The 26,600-nt window shown below is 40.5% G+C and overlaps 1 protein-coding gene across 2 annotated transcripts in view; it reads right to left on the bottom strand.

Annotated features, from left to right (window-relative positions):
* Positions 1-6,594: 6,594 nt before the first annotated feature.
* Positions 6,595-26,600, bottom strand: part of LDLRAD3 (low density lipoprotein receptor class A domain containing 3) — a 107,821-nt gene continuing 87,815 nt past the window's right edge. The window contains exons 5-6 of one of the 2 annotated variants that reach the window (XM_030240625.2): positions 13,026-13,371; positions 6,595-11,428 (exon numbers count right to left, since the gene is read on the bottom strand). In XM_030240625.2, coding sequence (XP_030096485.2) covers positions 11,167-11,428; positions 13,026-13,371 — 608 coding nt within the window. In that variant the 3' untranslated portion in view covers positions 6,595-11,166. The remainder of the gene's footprint in view (positions 11,429-13,025; positions 13,372-26,600) is intronic. The other variant, XM_050975336.1, reaches the window with a different exon arrangement.

Raw genomic sequence — 26,600 nt, 5'->3', positions numbered from 1 at the left:
GATGAGAGGGCTGCCACACAGCTTATCTAGAAAAATGCACAACGCCGAAGCATAAGCAGGCATAAAGAGGGAAGCGTTTGTCACCCACAGTGCCAGTGTCACATGAGAGACAAAGGATCATTTTTCATGTCTCTACCAGGGAGTGCAAGCTTGTTGGGACATGATGGCAACTCATTGATCTTGGAAAAAAAATCTGAGTAATTTCTTGCTGAACCAGAGGGGGTGCAACAAATTCAGCTTCATGCCCGCCTTGTTCTGTAGCACAGGATGAAAAACAAGCCCTGCCAGAGAAGGCAAAGGAGACTACTGCATTGTATTTGATAATATTGCCTTGTGTTTGATTTTTGGGTGATGCAGTCTGCAGGGGGAAAAGGAAGATCAGGCAGACTAGAAACATGAAGGGTCACAGTGATTTGCTTATTCATTGAGTCATTAATTCAGCAGTAACCATCTCGGATGTTTTATTGGTTTGGAACCTGGTTTTGAAAGGTTCTTCCTTAAGCTGTGACTCCTGGACAGCTGAAGCTATTAGTTTCCCACTGGGAAAAACAAGTCACTTGAAAACCACAAACACATCATAATTAATGCACTGCTCATCTGTCTGGATGCAGAGTACTGCTTACAGAGAAGTACACAACCCCTTGCATGGGCTGCTGGATGAAAACATGGCTGCATTAGGATCAGTGGTGCCTCAGATGCCAGGCATGTCTCAAGTTACCAAGCCATCACCAGAGTGCTGCTAGGGAGAGGCTTTCCCTACCTGCCACTTCAGAAGAGGGATGCTTAGTGCTTCTTCCCACTGGCTGCCTAAAGACAGTGAGCAGAGACCCAAGCAGTTGGTCAAGCCACAACAGTGCAGCCAGACCTCCATGCTGGCAAGCTTTGGGACAAAATTATCAAGAATAGTATCAGCAATAGTATGGCCAGCTGGGCCAGGGCAGTGACTGTCCCCCTGTACTGGTGAGTATAGAGGTGAGGCCAAACCTCAACTGCTGTGTCCAGTTCTGGGCCCTTCATTGCAACAAAGATATTGAGGTGCTGGAGTGTGTCCAGAGAAGGGCAACAGGAGGGTCTGGAGCACAAGTTCTGTGAGGAGCAGCTGAGATTGTTTAGCCTGGGGAAAAGAAGGGTCAAGGGGGACCTTATCACTCTCTACAACCACCTGAGAAGAGACTGTAGCCAGAGCTGGGGGTTGGCCTCTTCTCCCAGCTAACAAATGACATGGATGAGTGGAAATGGCCTCAAGTTGTGCTGGGGACATTTAGATTGGATATTAGGTGCATGTTGGGCCGTTAAACATCCCATAAAAGCTCAGAGGTTACTTTAATTCCTTGAATTACATTTCATCAGCAGGGTACTGTAAAACAGTCATGTAAGCCGAAAAGAAAGCAAGGGCAGAAGGCACCTTCAGACCTTCAGGCACAGGAGCACCAGACCTTCACTGGATGGACATGTGATACCAAGCTGACAGAAGAGATCTAACCACAGACAGAAATAAAACCCAAAATTCTTCAAGGCATCTTAATAAACTCTCAGACTGAACAGAGATAAGGGCAGACAGATCCTGTGGCATTTTCCTAACAGTTGATAGTGGTGAGGGGAAGACTCTCCATAGTCTCAGGGATCCTTCATAGGTGACTGATGGTGTGAAATCAGACACTTGCCAGAGTAGAGCACAAACCTGTTTCCAGATGACAGTTCATTTTCTTATACCCCCTTCCCATTCATTTCCTCCCCTTTGCCTTCAGATCAGTCACAGTCCATTTGGTAAAAGTGATCTGGGCAGATTCTGTTTAAGGAGATACTTGAATCCCATCATGTGGTTTAAGGGCTTTCAGACAGACTTAGTCCTGGGGCTGCCACAGAGGTTCAGCTACTGTCCTCAGTCACTGCAAAAGGACTGAAGTCCAAAGCCCTTGTATTGAGCATATCTAGTAATCCAACATCTCTCCTCACATGGGTCCCAGAACCATTGGCTGCAGGTGATTGCAGAATGCCAGATCACACTGCATCCACTGAAATAAGTGCCTGTTTCTTCAAAGGAATGTGAAACCCTTGGGTGTGCCTGTGCAGGCATGTCCTGTGCACTAAGAGGTAATGAATAGCCCTTGGAGCTGCTGGTGCTACCAGCATGCAGCAGGATTAACCTCTGCTTACAATGGGGTTATAAGGCTCATTACCCAGCAGCTGAAGGAGGCTCACCCTGACACCCTGTATTGCTCTTAGCTCTCACATGACCAGGGATTTCACCAGGCACATGGCATATACACACACCCCCAGGGAAAAAGCCAGAGCAGGGGCTGCCCTGATGGGATTAGCAGGCAGCAATGCTATTAGCACTCCAACTCCCTGTCTGCCTTTTCCTCCCCAGCCACAGCCTCATCCTCTCAGGGTTTTGCATTTGGTCCTCTGTCTTGGTGTCACACCACACCTTCCCTTTACAGCCCACAGCAGCTCAAAGCCCATCCCGCTGAGCACAGCAAGCGCTTCCCTACACTGCACCTGGCCTGTGCTGGGAACAGCTCCTCTGCTTACTTCATCAGATTAACACAAAACATGCTATCAGCACATTGGCAGACTCTTAATATCTTTGCTGGCAGGTTTTAATGGCCTCAAGTCTTCTAAGGCATTTCATTCATCTGGTGACTGTCAGGCTGCAAGATCACCAGGGTGCTCTCCCCCCACACCCCCTTTCTCAAAGCAGAGATAAGAGTGCAGCTATTTTAAAAGCAGGAGGTGAGATGAAAGCAGTCACTTTAGTTAGGATGCTGCTGCCATTCCATAATTAACTTCACCTAAATTTTCAAAGGAAGGGAAAAAAAGACATCCAAAAATCATTTTGAATCACTCTCGCCCACGTTAGCCATTTCATTCTTGATATCAGTATCAAGAAAAGAAAGTGGGGACTTCTTTTATTTTTTTAATAATATTACCCTTCAAAGCACTATCTTGAGCTAATTTTTCAAATGCCAGCATGAAAGGCAGCCAGGTCACACTCTTCTCTCTGTAGTTCCTTGTATCTCTTTGGGCTACCTATAAACTCAGGGTCAAAATGACATTTCTCCCTCCCACCTCCTCCCCCTCCTTTCCCTGTTCCATAAAGCAGAAAATGTTGGTGCCAGCCACCTGACAAAGCGTTCCTTCAGGGCCTGCAGTACCTGTGGCCCTCCCTCCACACACTGTAATTCCAGTGTGCGTCTTTAAACCAGCATTATTTACAGCAACCCATTTCCAGTACACTCCCCCAGCTCCCTTCTGGAGTCCACATATTTATTAAGCTACAACCTTCCTCTGTGGAAACCTACAGAAATACCTACTCTAGGTTAAGACCTAGCCAGGAATCTTATTCTAGAGCAAAAAGCAAAATCCTCCTCCATGTGAAAAGCTATACAGAATAATTGTTTCAATGAATCTGCAGAAATAACAGGGCTAACAAATACCTAGAAGATAGAAGAAAATAAGGAATTCAAACATTTGTTCATATTTTTTTGATCACTACATGAATTTTCACATAAAGAAAAACAACTTAAAACAGTTACCTGCATCTCCAGACATACCTTTTTTGTTTTCCCCTCCATAAATCTGAAAAAAATCTTCTGTTAAATGGAATGGATTTAACAGATTTCAAACACATGGAGAAGACAGCACTATCCAGTGGTCAGGAAGCTGGATCTTGGAAGATGCAGGTTCTGTTATTCCTGAAACTCATTTTGATGCCTCTCCCTGTCTCAGCTGTCCCTACTTAAACAGTGCAAATCTTCCTCCCATCCCTGCAATGGATAAAAAGGAAGAAAGAGTGGTTAGTTGCTTGAGAAACACGATGCAAAGCAGCTAAATGATTTCCATGTACATTCCTGAAGGAAGCTGACAATTGGTCTAGAATGATTTTCACATGTTTCAGGTATCAGATACTAGAGAGACTAACTCATGCTACCAAACCTGAAACAACTATTTTCCTCTGAGTGCTGCACTTGCAGCTTCACAAAGGGTCACAAGTGCAGGAATTTCTAACCCTGACCTGCAGCCAGCTCCTAGACTGGCCTTGCTGATGAAGATCTGCTGCATCTCTCAGACTCACAGGTTTGCTGCCTTTTTTATTTTATTTTTTTCCCCTGTAGAAGCTCAGGTATGATTTTATTTTATGTAATTCATGTCTTAACCAGCATATCTAACATGACACCTTGCAAGTGGATATGTAAGCCAGCTCCTTTATTTCTGAAGCGAAGCACTCTCCAAATCCACTTCAGGTAATTCATTGGTTCTGCTGACTCCTCTGCTCTGCACAGATTGCCAAGGGAGAACAATAAATACAGCAACAGATGCATGGAGAATTTTTCCTGTTGACTATGCATCATATTTAAGTAAACAGAAATTAGCAAGAGAGCAGCCAAGTATCAACCATACTTCCTTAATCTGCAAATTCACTTATTGTGCAGCACTTAAATATTTCTTACTCAGGTACAAGAGCTGGAACACATAAGAAATCTCCAAAGCAGTTATATATATTCCTATACATTAAACAGCCAACCTTACTGTCCTCCCCTTGCCCCACACCTCTGTGAGATAGTGCTATGTTGGATGCAGTGTTGGGCAAGAAGCATTTGGAGCATTTTCTGAAATAACTCTGTCACCAACAAATGAGAAGAAAAATCTCCTCTGTCAAACACAACATCATACTTCTTCATCACTGTGCTACTACAGGACCTGCATCTGTCAAGGAAATAGCAGGTGCTGCAAATAAATAGAAGAGACTCAGATTCATTTAGTCAAAGTGATGCTGCCTGGGCACTCCTGGAGAAGGGAGAGGTTTGGGTGAAACTGAGCTGTTACTCCCGTTGTTCCTGCACAGGTGAAGGTTATTGTACTTTTGTGTGCTGGAAAATGACAGTGGTTTAAATTTGAAGGCATTACAGGATGTGGTATCAAATAATGAGAGATGAAAGGTTTTACCTCAAGGTAACTGAGGAATTAACCTTAGGTAAGAAGAGACTAGGAAAAAAAAAGAAAAGCCACCTGTACAGTGGCTGTTAGGAAGCATATAGGAAGTGATGGGATGGTCCCAAATCAATTCTCAGTGAATGGGGGTCTTCTGCATGGTATCCGGCATCAAATTTTTGATGCTCCCCATGATTTTGGGGAGCAGAGAATCATGTTTCAGTTTATTTATTCACAGTATGTTTGGCAGATAAACAGAAAAGTTAATTCCCTAGAATGATCCCTCCAGTACTTTTCCAAAGTGCTTTATGCAATATGCATACCCTCAACTTTGCTTTGAAAAGCAAAGAAGAGCTGTGAATTTCCACATGAAGATGTCTTTGCTTCAATTAATAACAGCACATCATTTTGGACTACAGCTCCCCGAACAGTGAAAAGCTGCTTAGTTCTCTCTCCAACAGATAACTGAGGCTGACTGATTAACAAACTGCTTGCAAACCAGCAAGAAAAGATGTTGCATTCAGAAATCACTGCTGCCTATTTAATTTTAAGGTGTAAAAATTAGGATCTTTAAACAAATCAAAGCAGAGAGAACAAAAAAGATTAATTAGGGAGCTTAGCTGGAGACTATGGTATTTATTATTAACATTTCTCAAGCACAGCTTTTGCTGGGTGTGACTGAATGAGTCAGCCATGAGAGCCCAGTATTCCCTCTCCTGCAGAGAGCCCATTGTGGCAGCCTCAACAGCCCTATCTCCCTTGTGCTGCTGGTGTGAATTCTGTATCCACAGCTATTCTGGGGCAGTTTGCCAGAACCAAACAAAGATTTCCATCTGAGAATCTGAGTCAGGGCATGTGATTTAATTAATGAGGATAACAATAAAACTGGCATGCCTTTGTAAAGTTAGCAAGAGGAAAGGAATCATGGAAGTGGAATATGTCAACTTCTGTATACTTACAGAGATTCAACCAGTTAGAGATAACATTTGAATTAGTTCTCCTTAGTCTGGGAAAGTAACATTATAACATCAGGGTCCTTCTTACGGTAATCCTTTGAGTGACAAGACTTTGTGGGTCTGGATGGTTCCCCTGACAGTGGTGGTGCTTGATTGGGCATCTGTCAGGAGCAGTCCTGACTCAGGACGACAGGCAGACATGCTGCCTCCTAGGAGCATCTGCACTTGAACCTGGCTCACGGACCTGAAGATAAACAGGGACATTATGCTGGGCACACGACTAGTGGGGAAGGGGCAGGCAGAAAGGAGGAGGTAGAAGCTAATGCTCACACAGCCCCTGAGCTCTGCTGGTAAAACCACACACAGCAGCCAACACAGAGCACCAACCTCTGCTGCAGCCTCTAGAGCTTTGCAACAAAGCAGACAAAACTGGTTCTGACACCTTGTCTTTGATAGCACAAATAGGACTGCAAAATGAGAAATTATAATATTAAGCAATTTTCATTTGTATAAATATGGATCAGTAGATTTTTTTATACACAGGTACATGTGAATTCCAATATTACTTCGTTTAAAAAATATAATTAATACCCACAAAGAGCTAACAAAACCTAACATGGAATGTAAAAGAAATAAGAAGCCCCATGTAGAGGGCTATAAAACTAGAACAACTGAGACTTTATGAGACAGGGGACATGCCCACTTGTGTGAACAGTATTAAAACACCAATTTTATTCAGGAATACAGAATACATTTTTGAAGATTTCCAGTTTACAAAAGTTTAAGACAAGGTTCAACATACAACCTCTTTTAAAGCATTTAAGTGACGTCTCACTTCAAGTTGACAAAACCCCTCAAAGCCGAAAGAAAAAAAAAGACAAATGAAGGCCACAGTCCTGTACTGGGATACATTCAAGCAGAATCCAGCACAGTATTGAAATTCTTCCTGTAGTCCATATTTTAGTCCATGGGTGTAATATAACCTTGTTTAATTAAAAAATACTGCAGATCTAGTAAGAACTGCAAGAAAAGCCCTTGTCTTACAATTTTAGTTCCAGGCATTATATGCAAAGTAGCTTCCAATAAGCAACAGTTAAAAACAGTACTTGTCATTTGATCACCACATTAAAAACACAGCATTAATTTTTTTCTTCATTGATACAATTTTAAATATTCATTAAAAATCAGAATCAGTGTCCCTCCATCCTTTTCATCGTTAATAGTTTTCCTTATCTACTAAAACCATTTGTCTTTGCTATGATGTCTAAAAGGAAAGAGCACAAGATTAACAAGCTGCAGCATTAATTAAAGTGAGAGTCATCTCTTTCCTCCACTCAGTTTCTAAATCTATCACAAGGGCCCTATTAGCTGTATCAAAGTGAAGTGGTGTAAATAAAACTCATTTGGCTTAAAAGCAGAGGAAGAAGAAATGCAGTTATTTAAAAATTCCAATGCAGTCAGTGTTTTTGTATATGTCACTGCAGACAAGAGCCAAGAAAATTATTCATAGGCTCTCTTTTAAAAGCATCACAGCCAGTTTTCCATTTCCAATATCAGAGAGGTAAATGGCAATTTGCCTTACAAGGAACTTCAGATTACTATCAAGCAGAATCACTAATGGCTTCATTTTAAATACACAGCACACTGATTTCAGCAGAGGTTACCGATGAAGCTCCTCGATTTTATTTATTTGTTTGTATTTAAACGACCTTTCTGACATGCCTTCATTTAAGTCAAGTAATCATTTCTTCAAACTCTTTTGTTCAAATGTATTAATAGCTGCACTGAGAACTACGCAATTCAGTGGCCACCATTCAGTACAGATGTGGAAACAGAATTTGGCTCTTGAAGAGAACTTTAATTGGATTTACTTTTTTAAGAATAAATCTTTGGAATAACATCCATTTGTTTAAATATTAAGTAGAAAGAAAAACTCTTGGATGACTAACACCAAACTAAAAGGTTAAGAACGATTGCAAACAATAGGATGATCAATTCCAGTTTTACCTGCTACCGAAAAGAAACCCTACCAACAAGGTATTGGATGAACATTTAACTTCAGCCCTACAAGCTGCAGGATTTTCAATGAAATATTTAATTTCATTAGCACGTTTCCCAAAGATTCCACTGAATAATGCAGCGTAATGCTGCATGAACACACTAGAAGTGATACACCATAAACAATTTCTGTGTGATACTACAGCAATTTCCAAAGAAACCAGCCTAGCAAACCTGTTCTACACACCAGAAAACTGGAGTAAGATGAGCCACCCCAAGTTTTAGCACACCTTTTTGGAACAAGAATTGCTGTATTCCTTTAAGTTCAGTGGTCCCCATAAGTAACAAGGAAGAGGAAGACAAGACTTGTTGCTCTTTCTGGATCTCTAGACAATTATATGTCCAGAAATGCAGGTAACAGATTTTCCAACCAACATTCAAACAGAAAGGCACAATCTCCTTTTAAGTTGTTCTCAAAAACTAGACAACTCATATACAAAGATAAATACACCCTTAGCTGGAAGGGAAAACATCACACCATTAAGAATGTTTTTTCTTTTTTTTTTTTTTTTTGGTAAAGTCCAAACGAATTATCTTAATGCAAAAGCTACCAAATATATACAACCTGAAAGAGTATCTTTTTTTTTAATATATATATGTACATATATGACAGTGACTGACACAAAACAGAAGAAACAGGCTATATTCACTCTTTTCTTCTTCTTAGCAATGTGAGGCAATGTTTTTCAGATGCCGTAGGCACACAGGATTTGGGCTGCACACCCTCTGGTGTCTTAGAATACACATGGTGAAATGCAATCCCCTGTGGAAGGCTTGTTTGAGGGGTAGTGGACACAAAGATTAAGTTTCACTAATACAGCTTTAGGCAACTTTAAAATAAAAAAGATACCTAATTACAATGAAACTACTGCAAACTCTTCAGTGGTGTGTTTTCAAGGCAAATATAAAGTTTATAAAACTGTAACAGAAAACCATTAAGGTTAATTCTGATACAGCATAACACAGCTCTCTTACAGAGGCCAAGCAGAACCTTATTGAAAGGCAAGAGGGACAGCAGGGTCCAGTGATCACAGGAGATACCCCTGCACCCATCTGTACTATTAACTCATTCATATACCTGAGTCTGATCTACCTGTAAAATAAATAGCTGTCTGCTCTGTGTAATGACAACAGTCTGCCTATGACCTTGGTCAGTCAGTAATAAAGCTAAATCCTGCTTTGTGCAGGACAGCATAATTACATTGCTTGAGTTCTCAGCAAGGATAAAATCTGAGTCACTCTTGTATATTACTTTGCTAGGACCTAGGAGCATCTTCACCAATGCACCTCACCACAGGCTGCCTAAGCTTGTAATGAAAGCTGCCCTTAATCTGCTTCCAAAGTCAGCCTAGCCCATCAGCATTAGAATTCTCCAGGACTCCCCACCATGTCCTCAGTACTGGAATGACCTGTGCTTGTAAATCTATCTGGTCCCTGCCTCTTGCATATTGTGACAACAGACTCCAAAGCTGGAAATGAAAAAAAAAAACAAAAAAAACCCAAACCCCAACTCAAAAAACAACACCACCCTAACTCTCTCCCTAAAAACTCAGTTGTATTTATGAGAACTGAGACCGAACTGGAGTTGCTGCCTTACTTGCACTCCAGATTTTTGGGTTCTGAGCATGTAACCTTTGGGCAAAAAGGTTAAAGAATCTAAAAGAATCTACCTTACAAAGATGGGAAGGAAGAAAGCAGAAGGTGTGGGCAGTCAGCTTCCTTCACTTCCTTTAAACTGCAAGGTCTGTTTAATGACACTGTTCTTTTTTACATAGAAAGAGTGGGAAATGTGGGATAGACAAACACAAATAATTTTTCAAGGCAAATTTCCCCCCAGACAAGAGGAAGACACTGCACTGTTTTCTGTATACGGAGCACAAGTACGGCACTGCAGTGGCATTTAAATTCACAGCTCCTTCCCTCCTGCTTCTCTAAATACCTGTAACCTCAGAGGTGCTTTCACATGGTGATTCAACAAGGTGCACTGAAACACAATTGACAGGAGACCATTACAAGACTTACCACAGAACAGACATAAATAGTTCTGCTGCAGAAGTTACAATTTCAACCAAATTAATGTGAATAATGCAAACCCTGTGAAAACCAATGAGCTTATCAAAACCAAAACTTTTACACTAGAGTTTTCGTGGTGTAGCAGAACTAAACCCAAGTGATACACTATGTACCTACACACAGGTAGGTATCCATGCCTGTTTACACATAGGCTGTAGATGGGATACCAAGCCTTTCACGGCATGACCTGCTTTCAGGTATTTTACAAATATAGCAAAATACTTATTGACATTAAAGCTTTCTGTGCTGGGTATTTGCCTCACAGCAGTTTTGGTATTGAAGATTTTGCTGGAACAATTCGGGAGTTTGTTTCGTTGTTCAGTTGTGGGTTTTTTTTAAAAGGGAATACATTGAATAATGCTATGCCACACAGGAAAAGAAGCCCTGCTCTGTTGTTTTGAGAAGCTTCAGCACCTGTGTACTCAACTCAGCCCTGACATTTGACAGATAAGCCAACCTTTGTGGTGTTGCTGAGACAACCCATGCAAATTTGGCCTAGATACTGGCATCTGGGGAAAAAAAAAAAAAAAACTGACTTAGTTGTTGCATCCTCACAAGCTTAAACCTCTTTCACAGTGAGAACATTCCAGGCCATGTAGAGATGGGTCAATAGCAGACGTTCTGTAATTTGGGCACTGCCAGGAGACTGGCATTGGGCACCGGACCTCCAAGCAGCATGAGTGCCTCTCATGTGCTTCAGTGACCACCAGTTGGCACCAGACAGTAAGAACAAACAGCTCCCACGTTGAGAGGATGGAAGGCAGTCTGAAAAAAAGTCCTTCTGGCAGAGTTCTCCCGTGCAACTTCTGTAAATATGATACACACACATATATACATTCATATACAGTAAGCAGTCCAATAAATACACCGCATCAGTTCTTTTGACAAAGCACTGATGTTTCTCTTACTCGTCTGAACCAGAACTTGCTCACAGAAACACTGTGGAGAGCTGATGGGACTCTAGGTTTAGTTCTCCTTGCTCTACCTTCGATGAACCCAAACCGCTGAATTCAAATATTAACTCAGTGTGAATTCAAAGCAAGTCATCATTCAGACACATGTCCCCCTGAAACCTATTAGCCACAGCAGATTAACCCACACAGACACAGTAAATGCCTTCTGGCCATCCCAACTACCAGAGCAGTTACACTTCTCTTTCAGCAGTGTGGCTGACCAGAGGATCACTCTGATCTACTGTCCTCTCCAGCAGAGTTCTGTGCCCATCCACGCTGCCACGGACGTCTCTCGTCCAGCTGTCGGATGTGCCCACAGGACTTTCTGCCACGGGGGTGTCTGTGCTGGCCAAGCTTCCCGACCGAGAGCGGTAAGGAGGAAGGTCTGGCTGATTAGGGGATTCAGACTCAGAACAATAAGGTGGAGGAGGAAGGTCAAACCAAGGTGGTCTGCTGTAAGACACACAACAGAGTAAGAAGTTACTGAAAACTGTGGGACAGAAGATAGTACATGGTATTCCAATGATGAAAAAAAACAAACAGTATTTCTTAGCTTTTCAATTATGACACATATCAAGAGATCTTAGACCTGCTCGCATTCAGGTAATTTCAAAACATCCACACCACCACTGGGAAGCAAGGTTTCTGGCCAAGGTGCAATACAGTAATTACAATCTGTTTAACAATCCACACGCTGAATTAGATGGCTATGGACTCCCAGCAAAGCTGGCTCAAAGACAGCTGTGCAAGAGGTAAAAAACTTTTCTGCTTAACATTCACTCCAGAGAAAATACTAAAAGAAGTAACATTAAGTGGTGGATTTACACCTACAGATGATGACGTGAGCAGAAGAAAGCTCCAAGGAAACCTCCACTAAGTGACAGAGATTAATGGCTTACAGTCTACAAATAAATAACAAACTGAATTCTCCACACTGACAAATCACTTTGGCTGTCATGAGATCACACGCAGAACAACTGTTAAGTAGGCACAGGCAAGATGAGCACTACATTCAGGAAAACTGTTCTGATAGCAAGCAAGTAAGGGTTGAGCAGATTGATAACAGGCACTGGGGGCAATTAGCTCCAAAGTGATGGTTTTATCAGCTCAGGTGAGAAGTAATTACAATCTGGACACCTGCTCATTTAGTTGTCCTTAATAATGAAAATATATCATTATTATGAAAGTCAACATTAAGACAAGGGACCTGCAGCCAAAAGCAGTAGAGAATAGGAATTTACAACTATTCTTAAATCCCACAGTTTGTACTGTAAATACCAACAGGGTGATAGTGAACAATCTGAATTGTTAAAGTTTGTACCATATCTTTTCTAGGTACAGGGGATGTCTGCTTTCAAGTTTTGTTTGGAAAGACTTTACAGACAGAGGTTAAAATGAAGGTTAATTATCTACAAATAAAACCAGTGTCATAACTACATAACTACAAAAGCATCACATACAAGCCCACACCAAACTTCAAAGCACTTTCAGTTATTTAAATTAGGAAGAGTCCTCTCCAGAGTTCTGTTCTTTTCTTCTCTTGGTAAAAGGTAAAGCAGTGCAGAGCAGAAGAACTATACAGTTCTTTATAAAAGAACTGAAGAATGCTCTCACCTTTATATATTTATTATAAATGAACAGGGCTGTATTTTTTCAGTGCTATGACCTACAACTTACCTGGGTTTTTTTGGATGAAACTCCAAATTCAGTTTTCACATTTTGATTCCAAACTGGCACAGGTTATCACTACTAGACAAGGGATACATTTTCCTGCCATTCTTAAAATCTTACTACCAATATGTGCTAAGAGACTTAAGTTTGCCTCAAATCCCTTTTAATACCACTAACAGTAAACAGACCTGAGGACCATGAATTTTTCATACACAGAAGGAGCTCAGATTTACTGAAATTTGACCCTGTGCAGGCAACAAAAGCGCAGGACTGGACTTCTGTCAAAAGCAGCAGTGGGTGGGGAGCAGCAGCACAATTACCAGAGCTGTAACCAGCACAGGGATACTTTGGGGAGGCCCGAATCAGCTCCTGGACATACCTTTGGTCGAGCACGGCCTCTGAGTAGGATGGCGGGGAGTCCAGCTCCACTGGCCTGTGGTAGGGCTGGCTGGCCACGTACTGGATGCCGTTGTTGACGTTGTAGGTGACGCTGCAGTGGTGCGGGTGGTCGAGGACCACCAGGCGGGACAGCAGCACGGGGTGCTGCAGGCGATGCACCGGCAGCGTCATCAGATTGTTGCGCTTGCGCTGGTGGTGCAGCACCAAGGCCAGGAAGGCCACCACGAGCACGAAAATGACAGAGCTGCCAATGATGGCGTAGGTAATGCTTGGGTAGTAAAGCAGCTGATTGTCAGAGGTCACGTAATCTTGGCCGCTCCCTGCCTCTGCAAGACAAAAGGAAAAGGAAGGCTGAGATTGGTTTCACTATAAAACTGCTTTTGGCCTATGCTGTGTTTTCTGCTAACACGCTGCCTGACAAAGAAAGTTTTCCCTTTTCCTTCAGATTGTGAAAAATGAGCTCATTAAAAGTACACGCATGCAAATTGGAGATGGCAAAGTATCCCTCAGTCCATCCTCACCCACAGTAGTGCCAGCACGTAAACTACTAGGGAAAGACAAGCTGAGAAAGAGGAAAATACACACTGTCACACTGTAGTAGGAAGCATGAGCATTATCGTGGGAGTATCTCCCCCACCCCTACCTAACAAGTCACAGCTTTGGTTTCCAGAGGTGAGATACCCAGTTCCATGCTATAACCACAATACTTCAGCTGCACCTGGCAAAGTTCACCAGAATCAGACATGTAGAAGGCGCAACAACTTTTTTTAAACTTTACATTCCCCTGACACATTATAGCCCCACATCCACAAGGTCATGCAGCCATTGAGCAATATATTTTTGGGCAAAAATTTCTCTTTCTGTGCAGCCTGTAATTCCTTACAGCCTCAAACAGGCTATTCTGACATTCATCTACCTCAAGAAAAATATGAGGCTGAGTAAAAACCAAACCAAACTAAACAAACAGAACCTCAAATCCACACAATTACAAGAGTATGATCCATCCAAATTCTTAATTTCCTATTGCAGAAGACTGGCACAGTAAATCTTGGCATGTGATTTTCCTTATCAAGCAAAACTGCTTTTCAGTAATTCAGAATTGCAACAGAGCCACTAGCGTATTTCTCTAACAGATGAAATATATACTGACTGTGCCCAGCATAATGGAAGATCTTTACTCAAGCACCCATTGTTTTCATCCAAGATGCTTTAGGTATCTCTCTCGATATTTGAGTTTGGTAGTTCACTTCCATGGTTAAACACCAAATCACGATTGCAAGCATCACTAAAAACAGCTTCTGCGTTTGTCAGTAAGACAATACAACATAAAATGGCTAATCCTTTAAACATCTCAATTTTAAAGCATAGATACTTTCATAAGAGATGAGATGGGAAAAAAACACTGTAACAGAACAAAGAAAACATGATTTCTTCATTATGAGAGTAGTGAGGTGCTGGAATAGATTGCTCAGAGAAGCTGTGGATGCTCTATCCCTAGAAGTGTTCAAGACCAGGCTGGATGGGGCTTTGAACAACCTGGTCTAGTGAAAGGTTTCCCTGCTCACAGCAGGGGGGTTGGAATGAGATGGTCTTTATGGTTCATTCCAAGCCATTCTGTGATTATTGGTCCTGCTGCAATGAAAACTACCACTAAGATAGAGCTGTTCCACTGATGATGCCACTACAACCACAGACCAGAGCTTTGCAGGCCAGATGCAAGCCAGACTTTTCCTGATACTTAGTCTAACACCTCAGGGAGGATCTTTGCTAACTTTATTTCCCTGTGCAACTGTGCTAGAGAAAACAGAAATCACTGCTTCCAGTCAACATTTGGTCTCTGGCTCACTCAGCAAAGTGAACCAAGTCTGCATGAGGAATGTAAATGAGAACAGAAGGAAGGAAAGGAATTGACATGCATTAGTAATTTTAATTACAGCTCATCACATATTACTCTGGCTCCTTTAATACACTCCCTAAATTCAACAGCTGAGAAATGAATTCATGTCACGCATCACAGACAAGAACCAGTGCAGGGAATATAATGACAAGCAGATAATTTTTATGCAAGCATCAAGAAGTTTATTTGCAAGGACTGACCCATGGATGAATACTACTACCTGCAGCAAGTGCAAGGAAGGTAAATCTATTATGACATCCCAGTAAAATACCATAAGACTCTCATTCAACTTGACTCAGTGGTTACAGTACATTGGCATAAGGCTGAAAACAGGATGCCTTTGCAGACCTGATGAGATCTAATTAGTTACCATGGGGTCATTCTGCAGCAGCACAGTCTCTTCTCTGTATAATCTCCATCTTACTAAAAGGGGAGAAAAATGAGAAGTGAATTATCCATCACCGTTTTTTCCCAAAGTTTTAAAGTTATCCACCTGTTTAAGATAACATCTTGTAGGTCCTACAAGAACCAGTTCTATAAATCCAAGCAAGTTAACTGGACTGCTGAAGAGAAACTGCTTTGTCAAAAGTCAGATGGGATCTGATGACCAGCTTCAGAACAGTGTGAAACAAACCATCTTTTATCTGGATTTACAGTCCTTTGCATACAACAATCATAGACATATTTTGCAGAGATTTGGGATAACTTTGCAGGTAACATGCTGTTTTGGAGATTTGGGATTACTGTGGCTAATGAAACATCATTTATTTACCAATAACTCTATTCCTTTTCGGGTGTTTAGATCTGTTTCTCACATTCCTATTTAGTTCACTGTCTTTCTGAAACCCAGAGCAATCTAAGGGCATGTGTAGAGGTGTCTGAACCAGAAGCAGAGCTATTAGGGTGCTGTTTTGAACAGTGCTGTCTGGTGCAACCTTTGAACCAGCCAACACAGCAATACTGCGTTTAGGATTGGAATTAGCATCTCCATCAGTTCAGCTAATTCTAGCCCATGTGTGTCTAACATGAAGCAGCACAGAGAAGTACAGATCTATCCTGTGAAGAGGAAAGAATCTGGTTCATTTGTCAAGTGCTCTTTCTTGCACCCCAGGCAGAGTTGAGGATTTGCATAGAGACACCCTCCCCATACAAAGAATCCAGCTCCCTAAACATGCATAGTCTTTATAACTGTCCAGGAACAGACTGTACCTGAGATGGAGTTCTAACCAGGAAGCTCCAGCTACCATTGAAACTAAGTATTTTTTCACCACAGAAACAATATTATTCTTGACTTATTGGTGGGTTTTCTGGGCCAACAAGACATAACCTTAAGGTCTCTTAGCAATCCACGCTCACAAGTGAAGTCCAGTGGCACTTCACTTTGGCTGTGATATAATTTACTCCACAAAAGACCAACCTGTATGTACCTAATCTCTCCTTTCTAGCAAGGCCAGTAAATCCAAGCCTGCAAAAGATGAAAATAACATTACCTGAGCCTATCAACACTGCTTGGCTTGCAGTCCTAGAGAGGTGAACTGCTCTTAATGGTCTTCCAAAGTAACACTTTGACAAGAAAATTGCTGTATGGTACAGCTAAAACAAAACATAGTAGAGAACTATGAGACAGTTTTGCACACAGGAGACTTTTGCATCAAGTTTTTGCTTTGTCTTCCTATGTACCTGATCATGTTGAAATAAGTAACTTTTTAGAATTCCTTGATAACATACTGGTTATTTTGTAGAGTCTGGTGAATATTCAGAGGTTTGGAACAGAATGAGGGGTACTGAGCTGAGACTGCCTGATGAACCTCTCTATCCATTTGGCACTCGATGTAAAAGGGAGAAGGTGAGATAAAGAGAACACCTGGAAACTGTCTGTAGGACATGCACGACTACTCAAGGAAACAAAATCCATGACTCTTTAGCTCTGCTCTAATAACTTTCAGCAAATGTTTACACATCACAGAAGTCATTTAACTGAATTTCTTGGTAATTCAGTTATCATCTCCCAGGAGAAGCAGGCATTATCCAGGTAGGTTTAAAAAGTTCTGTCTGCTCTGCTACTAAGTGCAAATACATGAAAAAGAGTGAGTGGGCAAACAAATTTCATTTAAATTCATGGAGTATTTACTATTTTGTGCCTTTTTTCCCCCCCTTAAGAAGATCTGTTTTCTATCATGCCACATATAAACAGTTTATCAATGCCACTTATGCCTATTAAACCCCAGTATCCGGGAAATGCCAAATTCACAGATTAGAGATTTTTGGAGTGTAAAAAGCCTTGTGAATAATTTAGGAAAATACTGATAAAGGAAACACAGCAGGTTGTGCTTAGAGGTCTATTTTATTGACTGTGAACAAATTTGCTGTCTCAAAGTTTAAAAAAAAGATCTGAGAGTAACTGCATTAAGTCTGCCAGACAGAGGGATGAGAGGCTATTATTTTATCTTTCACAATCCTCTGCTCAAGCCTGGCTTTTCACAGTTCATTGGAGAAAAAGCTTTTGAAATACATAATCTGAGCAGACATCTGTAGCCTTAATGAGCAGGAGTCATGGTCCATCTCCAACAAAGATGCTACTGTAACAACACATTTAAATTCCAACTGGTTAAAGTGCAGAGCTGCAGCTTGGAAGGTTAAAGAACAAAAATCAAATGCAGACAGGCAGAGCTTCTGCACATTATTTACTTTCTGTGTTTGGAGTTCTTAGGGCATCCAGCTAAGTCTCTCAAACCTCTTATTAAATTTTTCAACCTTGATGATTTTATGTGCCACTAAGACAAGTCTTTCATAGATTTTTGTGCACTGAACTCTCAGAATGTTCTTTATTCTAGTGATGTTTTTCTAACTGACTTATCTTTTTCCCTATTGCCCTTCTCAGTGTTACAAACAAGATCTCTCTCAGACAACACAGCACCTTGACCTTATGAAGCCTCCTGCTAGGTTACCACTGTTCCCCTCCTGAACAGCTTCACAGTTCCCACAGACACCAGAGACAAGGATTTTTTTTCAACTGCATTCAAAGCATGTTTTTGCCCTGCTATGGCTTTCCTCTGTTTCAGGAACAGAATAGAGATTCACTAATGGAAGTGTTACACATACCAAACAGATCTTTATCTATGGGAATTGGCCAAAGGAATACTATATGATTACATTTTTGCTTAACAGGTACTTAGTAAATAGGTAAGATTTCTGGGAAGGCACCAGGATGAAGCTCCTTACAGGCATGTCTATAAGTTATGGCTTCACAGACAGACAACAGGCATCTGCACAGATGTCGTGGCTTCAAATGGCACCAAGGTTATCCTGTGTTTAATTCCCTGCTAATCACAAGTGTCCCAAATGCCCACAGCCCAGAACCACAGCAAACAGAAAAGACCTTCATCCAAGAAGCTGGAGCAATAGGTAGATCTATTCCAAGCTCTTGAAGTTGCCCATCAGGTAATTTTCTCCATCTCTGCCTGGCTCCTTGCCTGGCTAGCCCCAAATGAAAACTAGATAGTGATGTTCCCACATTCTCAGGACATTCTCCAGAGCTCTTTCATACTGACAAAAACTACATTTTCCTGAAAAGTCTAAGGGTTTCAAATATCAATCAGAAGTCTTAAATGGATGCTCTGTCTTTACCTATTCTTTCAGATGACTGGAAAGACAGTCATGACCTTGCCTGTACAAACACTGCAGGACCTCTTGATATGAAGAACTTGTTAGCTGTACATCTATATATATACATATATATATTTACATCACTGTTAGTATTAGTGTAACAACTTGAGCTCAGAGCAATGAAACAGAATTTCACTTTAGAGGCTCTGAGCAAAACAACGGTTATTGCTCCCAAGAATGTAAAGCTAAGTGTAAGACTTGGAACTATATATAGTTCTAAAAGTAGCTAGCAAGACACAGATAAACCTAAGGACAGTAGCAGTCAGCAGAATTAGAAGCAGTGCCAGCATGTCTCATTCAGTGCACCAGAATGGGTGCATTACCAGTGCCTTCCTCCCCAGACTTAAATCCTCATCCTGACCACGCGCTGCAAGAGCTGCGCTTTCAAGTCCTTGCAGCTGCTCTAAATGAGCAGCTGAGTCAGCCTGAAGATCAAGAGCCTCACCTCTCACATGCCATCCTTTTTTATCTTCTGCAGGGCAGGATAATTACTCCATGCACTTCACACACACACAAAGAAAAGTAGAAAACTGAGCAAATAAGTGGAGAACGAAGAAATACTTAGCAGTAGTCATAGCAACCAAAGTTCTAAAATTAACTTGGCAGCAATGTAAAAACCTGCAAAGCCAAAACCTGCCATAAAGCACAGAAACAAAAGGTCCACACTTGGCAGCTGGAGAGAGCCCAAGGAGGAAATTAAAGTGTTACTCAAAAGTAATTTAGGATTACTCCAGCATTGATCTATGCAGCAGTTCCTGGACACATGATAGGATAGTGGTGTACTTTGATTAAACCACAGCCACTATAAAAACCCGGCCAACAGCAGGGGTAAAACATAAAAAGGAAAACTTAGCCCCGTTAGTCTCCTTTTTCTGTTTTGTAAATGTAGGGTCACCATCAATGAGAATACCATGAAATAAGTTACTGTAGAGTTCTCGTAACATTTTAGGACAGGAAGATGGCACTCAGGAAGAGTCTGGGGCACTGAAAGCTTTAAGGGCTTGTGTTACTATCGGGCCCTCCCAAGCATTAAATTAAACCTGCTTTGCAGAAGAAAAATCTGTAACTGCACCTACCAGAAGGCTCTTTGGTAGACTAAGTTTATAAAATAAATCAAGAATATGCTTCAAAGAAAGAAAAACAGTATTATCTTCATAGCATAAACATGCTCTGGTGCTCTTGCTGAGACACATGACAAGTACACACCTCCCAGGCTCTAGTGCCATTTCAAACAAGGTGCTAAGTTGAAGAGAACAGCCGCTAATCCTAAAGCATAGCCTGCTCCTTCCTCCAACCTCCCAAGAGATATTCCAGTCTCATACAGTATTCTCCAGCTGAATAGAAAGTCCAGGTTTGGGGTCTTTGGTTGCTGCATAATCTCATGTGTATCATTAGTGAGTAGTATAGGACAGTCTTGAAAGTGAAAACAATATAATGTTTTAACATTACCTTGGACAAGGTAACAGAACTGTGAAATTCAACCAGCAAGACCCAAGCATACTCAGTCTCCAATATTTAAGGAGTAATGGACATACACTAAAATAACAAGAAGTTCCATCTCATAATGAAAAAGAATTCCTTTACATGGAGGGCAACAGAACACTGGAACTGGCTATCCAAGGAAATCATGGCTTCTCCCTCTCTGGACACATTCAAGAGGTCCCTTCCAAACCCTAGTGATTCTTTGATTCTGTAATGTCAGCTTCATCTTCACTTCTTTAACTAAAGCATACTATTTTCTACCAAAAAACCTTGGCATCACTGGCAAATGTAAGAGCAAGGGCACTGTACTGTCTTCTGCAAAGGTTAATTGGAGCTCTGAGCCACGAAAGAGCCTGGACATAGTATCAGCAGTGCAAAGGCAGGCCCTACCTTGATTAATTTTAAAAGGTCATCAGTACAATTCCAAGTCAAAAGTATGATGGAAAACAGGTTTGGCAAAGGCCATGGGTGGCTTTGTCTTTCCTATTCCCTAAGTGTTTAGAATCCAAGTTCCCACGACATACTCTACTAATATTACTTGGAATCATGTGAATATCTAGGAGGCAGAAAAATCCAACAAATAAAAACAAAAAGTAAACTAAATAAAATTAAAATGCGTGAATGAAATGCTTGTGTTTTTTATCATCTATCAAGTGTGAAAAGAAATTACACCCATTGCAAAACTGCTACCAATTTATCTTGAGTGATCTATATGCCGAAAAAAAAGCATGCCATTTCAACAGAATGTCTGGAAAAAGCTGAATGTGGGATGCTGTGCAGGACAGCTGAATTGCATTTTTATAGTGTTTATTCTGGAGGCTGGCAAGAAGAGACACACAGTGCTCAGTTAGAATGTGCACATTAAATTTTTCCTGGGTGCTGATTAGTGCTATGAACAGCTGGAGCCTAAGAAGGATAATAAGGCTTGAAGAAATGCAGTGCAGGATTTATGGAGGCTGCAGTCAGGTATCCATGGCAAGAAATACTGCTTAAATGTGATTTAAATCTATTGTAGAGTAAGTTTATAATCAGTTTATAAATTTAGTCTAATCATTCAAGAACTGTATTTTAATGACTCTTATTTTTGAAAAAGTGTTAGTACAGCGACCACATCCAGCTTTACATGTTAATATTGTCAATCCTACTTATTTTCTAGAATAGTGAAGAAGAGATGTTGCCAGATACATAGTTTCACTTGTTCAAGAAGCTACTAACAATCTAGAAACCATGAGCAGGTTGTGATCTTGAGTTAAAAAAAAGACAAATCCCCAGAGAAAGCAATACCTTCCAGGTCACCTAACTCCTTTTCATCAGCCATTAATTCATACCTACTCAATGCCCCTTCAATGACTGCCTCCAGGATGCCACAGAAGAAACCAGCAGCAAATCCACTCCAGCAAGAGCCTGCAGGCCACCCTCTGGCTCTAGGAATCAAAAGGAGACGGGAGAGGAAAGGAAGGACTACAACAACTGAGCAATGTGGGTAGACACCGAGTCCAAACAAAGATAAGCTCAGTGCTTGGTCCCAACAGGCAACACACCAGTGTGAAGTTACATTCTGAGATGCTTTCCCTCTTAAAATTATCCTGAATTTGCTTTACATTTGTTTGACATACAAACTTATGTTTCCTTTCAGGCACCAGCTTTGTAAACTCAAGAAACTCCTGCCAAACAATGGCCTCAGTAGCTTCACTGTGTTCAGGTTCCACCTTCAGGAAGGTCTTAACAAACATTGTACCTGGCTGTAAATCAAATTCTAAATATTTCCTTAAATATTATATGCACATCCATACAACAGGAGGGAAAAAAAAGAGCAAAATACAACAGCAGAGAAGACAGCAGTTGGCTGTGAAAGTAGATGTTGCACTGCCCTTTTTGGCCTTCCTGATCACAAGACCCAGACTGTCAAATGCCAGAGAAAGAGAGAGGGAAGAAAGCACAGAAAAGCAAATGAGGCAAAGAGAAGATAAAGAAAAAGGCTGCATTTGAAAGCTAGTGTACACAAATGGGACACTAACAAGCATCTGGAAGGCATTAACACCAGGAAGAAGATAAACATGTGCTTTTCACCCTCTGATAAAAATCTCACTTGATCAGAAGAGATGACACTGAAAAAAGGGAGTGGAAGGGAAACATTCAAAGGCTGTGGCTCCTTAGAAAACTGAAAGCTTTTCAGGGGGGTCCAAAAGGCTCTGCTCTGAACCTGAAACTATTCAGTAATTACCTGAATGACAGAGAATGCTTATTCAGCTTGCTGTTAGGCAACATCAACCCTGCTGCATGATATCAAAATTAAAAATTATTGAAAAATAGCAGAAATTGTCAGGATCACATGTAGTCAGGTGTCAGCAGGGAACAGTATGTTTTCTGGCAGTGAAAAATACAACCCCAAAGAATCTAGCTCTAGCAAGGTGTGTGCTTGAGCATATATCCAGCTCAGGACATCACACTTAAAAAAAAAAAAAAAAAAAAAAAAAAAAAAAAAAAGAAGCAGAGGTGAATCAGAGCTTGATGGAGAACAACATGAATTATCAGATGCCTACATAGACACTCACTACCAAGAAGGGATGGTTTAGGCTGAAGAAAACACTGCAGGGAAGCTTTGAATATTTTTAAATACAGAAGTTTGAAATGAATGAGAATCAAAACCATACCTGCTCTAACAACACAAGTGCAGGGCTTTCAAACACTGCAGGGAAGTGTCCCAAATTATTAATGTGAAAAATCACAGCTTTATTTCACACATCTAACAGAATAGAAGCTGTCACCTCTGCCAGTGAATAAACACTAGTAGCACCATGTGCCTCCATGCCTTTAGATTTCCAGTTACACTGACCACTCTGATGGTTGTACCATAGGGATGATCATTGCTGTATATCCTCAGGAGAGTTTCTCAAAGTTTTCCTGATGTATATAAAAAAATCCTACAGATTTTAAGTATGGGCAATCCAGGCTGAATTTGAACCATTCACCTCGAAAGGGAAAGCACCACAGTAACTTATTACCTACATGGGTAGCTCTGGTGTGAGGTGCAATTTGCAAAATGGCAAGGAGAGTGCAGCACTGGAACAGATCCCCCCGAGCTAGCAATGGTCTGGTTGTGCTTTGGGAATACCCTGAGACCTCTGACAGTCCTGAAGCTTTACACTGGCCTGCAGTCAGAAATAACAACACTCTCACCCTGACAATCAAATAACCCAAAACATCTCATAGAGCCTAAATTTGGGTTATTTCTTCTGGTGAGCTGACAGACCTGTGTTTGTTTCACCACACCTGTCTTCAGATACACAGAAAAAAGATGAAAAACACCTTCTAACAACGAGGATGGAGGTCCTCTTGTAAAGAATTTTATATCACTTGTTACATGATCCCATTATTCTCCCAAGTTCAGTAGGAGTTCATACTTCATTGACAAATCAATAAATTCTATAAGCCTTAGAAGCTAACCATGCATTCAGAACGGAAGGAGGAGCTCATCTCCTCCTTTAGAGTGCAGAGGACACTTGGATACCTTTACCCTGTGAATGGACTTAGTGTAACATTTCAGACAGTAAATCAAGATATTATAGCACCTGGGACTTTATCCAGAACCTTTTTTTTTTTTTTTAAACAGGCATTATAAAAATTTTGGTCTCACTTCAGCAAGTTTTCATAAAAATAAATTAAGCAAAAAATATCTTTAATTACACAACGGAGAAAATTGCTGCACTTGATGAAAGGCTGTTTATTCAGCACTGACAAATGCAGCCTAATGAATTTGAGAGTGCCAGATTTTATTCTTAGTGAAGATGTAGTCTTGCTTTTTGTTTCCAGAGAGATTGTGGAAACATTTATTTTCCCTTTGACCCCAGCTGACTGGCTAAACTAGTCATACTGAATTGTGCAATTCTTGATGTGAAAAGCATGTGTACAATGGAAGAAAGAAAAACGTATTTTAAAATTTGTATTAAGAGGCAGGAATCATAATTATTAATCACTATGTCAAGATAATTACTGTATGCAAGGGCAAATGAAGAGATTTTTGGTGGCATACTTATAGTTCTCATTCTGCCTGAAAAGACTGGAGGCAAATAATAATGATTAGTACAGCTTAGCATAGTTTAAAAGGCACTGAATTAGCTAATGTGTCACATGAGAATGAACCTTTATTGACAGAAACTTCAGCTAATGCATAGCAGTGGTAAAGAAGGTTAATAGAAAACTGGCTTATCACAAGGAAAGGATATTAACTGTATTATGGCATGATTCTGCAAAACCCCAATGAAACCATGTTTGAACACTGGCAGCCTATTTTGGCCAGCTTACTTGAAGACAGAATTAGGTTGATGGAGAGTGCAGCATGAGAAACAAAGATGATGAATAGGGGAAACAGAGCTTAAATATCAAGAGAGAAAAAAGCATGCTTTATTTAGTATTGAGAAAATATTATTAAGAGGAGATATGACTGAAGTATTTATAATAGCCACTGGTTATAAAAAAATAAGTTCAGGGACTAATTCTTAGATTATTGGACAGATCAGAACTAAAGGTGAACAAGGGTAAAAGTGAAAAGATGCAAGACAAATTTAATGAAACACTTCTCAGGAAGAAGAGAAAATAGGTAAAATGATATTTCATGGCTAAATTTAAACAAAAGCTGGGGGACTGTGTGGGCTGGGTAAAAGCTTCCAGGAAGCATAATTTGTAATAGCTGAGACATGTTGCCATTTACACACACACATACAAGCATCTGCTGCTATTTTAAAAATCATTCTTAACAAAGGTTAAGAGCTTATCTAATTTGCAAGGGGAAGACACAAAACTATTTACTACTACTCCTTTGTAGTACAGATGCAAATGGCCAACTATAGTATTTTTTTAGTACTATTCCTTTAAGTATTTAAAGACAAATCACATAAATGTTACAGTAATCCAACAAGATGGGTAAACCTATTCCTTACCTAAAAAGCAAGACTTAAATTAATAAAACAATTCACTTCAAGTTGCAGAGCTAGAGATTGTCAGCCAGGATCAGAAATTGGGAGTTCTCAGCTTCCATCAGCCATACCCTGCTCTCCACACACAGAGAGACTTTGATGAATTATTTACTTTTTCTTTACTATCTAAGAGTAGGCAGCTTTATTGCTTTACTCTTAAGGTGCACTTAATTATCCTTGAGCAAGGCAGTCCTGTCCTCCCCAGCACTCTGTGGTATTTTAACAAGCTGTCTGTATAGAGTGTTCACATGTTAAAGATGGAGGCTGATTTAATATGCCTATGTCTCAGCTTAAAAACTTGTCTAAACACAAATTAGGGAAGAAAATTAAAAGAAAAAAAAAAGTCCTAATCACACTGGATTCTAGTCTAAGTGGAACACATCAAGTATCTAAAAAATACTGAATAAAAATGCATAACAAACCACAAACACAGACTGGTCTGCATGACTCCTTGCTCCCTTTACAAATAGCTTTAATTTTTCAGCTGATTTTGCTGCTGTAGATAAGCACCCCATAAACAAAGACCTCTGGATGCTGAAGGCATGACTGATCCTAACATAATTGTTTAGCAGTCACTCTTACCTTGTGCTTGATGGTTTCTCTGCATCATGCTCACCTGTGCAATTCTACATCCTTCTCTTTGAACATTTTAAATACACAAATTATGCAATTTGTTTTCATCGGGCTTTTCACAAAAGTTTCAAGAGCTGTAAAATTGGAACATAGTGGTTACCTGTGATTCATAAAGTGACAGATGACCTGGGAGACCTCTACCTAGGAAAAACAAAACCTAAAATGCAATTTTCACACACTGGGTTGTAACTACCCTGCCTTGGGAGTGTCACCGCAGTTTTGAAGGGATTAAAACAAAGAGCAGTCTCCATAACTAAGCCAGCTAAAAGTTTAATTAAATACAATTGCTTGCTGTGCTTCCCTTCCCCAAACAGCCTCATACATATTTATCACTGTAATTACAGCAGTAAAAACCTCCACAACTAATTATGCCATGCTTCTCATCTTCTGTATGCCTGGAATTTTTTACATAATTACTACTGAAATTAATTGCAAGTTAGTTAATTTTGCACTTTGTCCTTTCAAGCTTAATTGAAAATTAAAATTTTTCAAACCAGTCATTCTTGAAAGCATGGTGCTTTTACCTCAGATGGTGCCATAACCAAAATGCTATTTTAATGGCTTTTAGTAATACAGCATAGGGGAGTAGTGTAAATGTTATCATTTAAAATAAGACAGCGTTGCTCTAATGCATTTGTACCATATGCTGGGTAGTGCTACACTTTCCATAGAATATTCAGCCTGCCCAGTGCCACTTGGCCTCTTGTGCAGAGCACTAGCATGTCATCCCTTGAGACAGAGACTGATACCAGCCACAGTTAGCTTAGATCAAGCTCAAACCTGGAATCTCATTTGACTATGGTTTAAGCATTGTACTACTATTTTAAGGGTGACTAATGATTTTGGATGTCCAGTTCTACAACTGATTTTGAAAAAGTAATGAACATTTCCTCTCTTAAGA

The sequence above is a fragment of the Serinus canaria genome, chromosome 5 (genome assembly GCF_022539315.1).
Source record: "Serinus canaria isolate serCan28SL12 chromosome 5, serCan2020, whole genome shotgun sequence".
NCBI lineage: Eukaryota > Metazoa > Chordata > Aves > Passeriformes > Fringillidae > Serinus > Serinus canaria.
The sequence above is the reverse complement of the archived record's forward strand: the minus strand, read 5'-3'. Positions and strand labels throughout refer to the sequence as shown.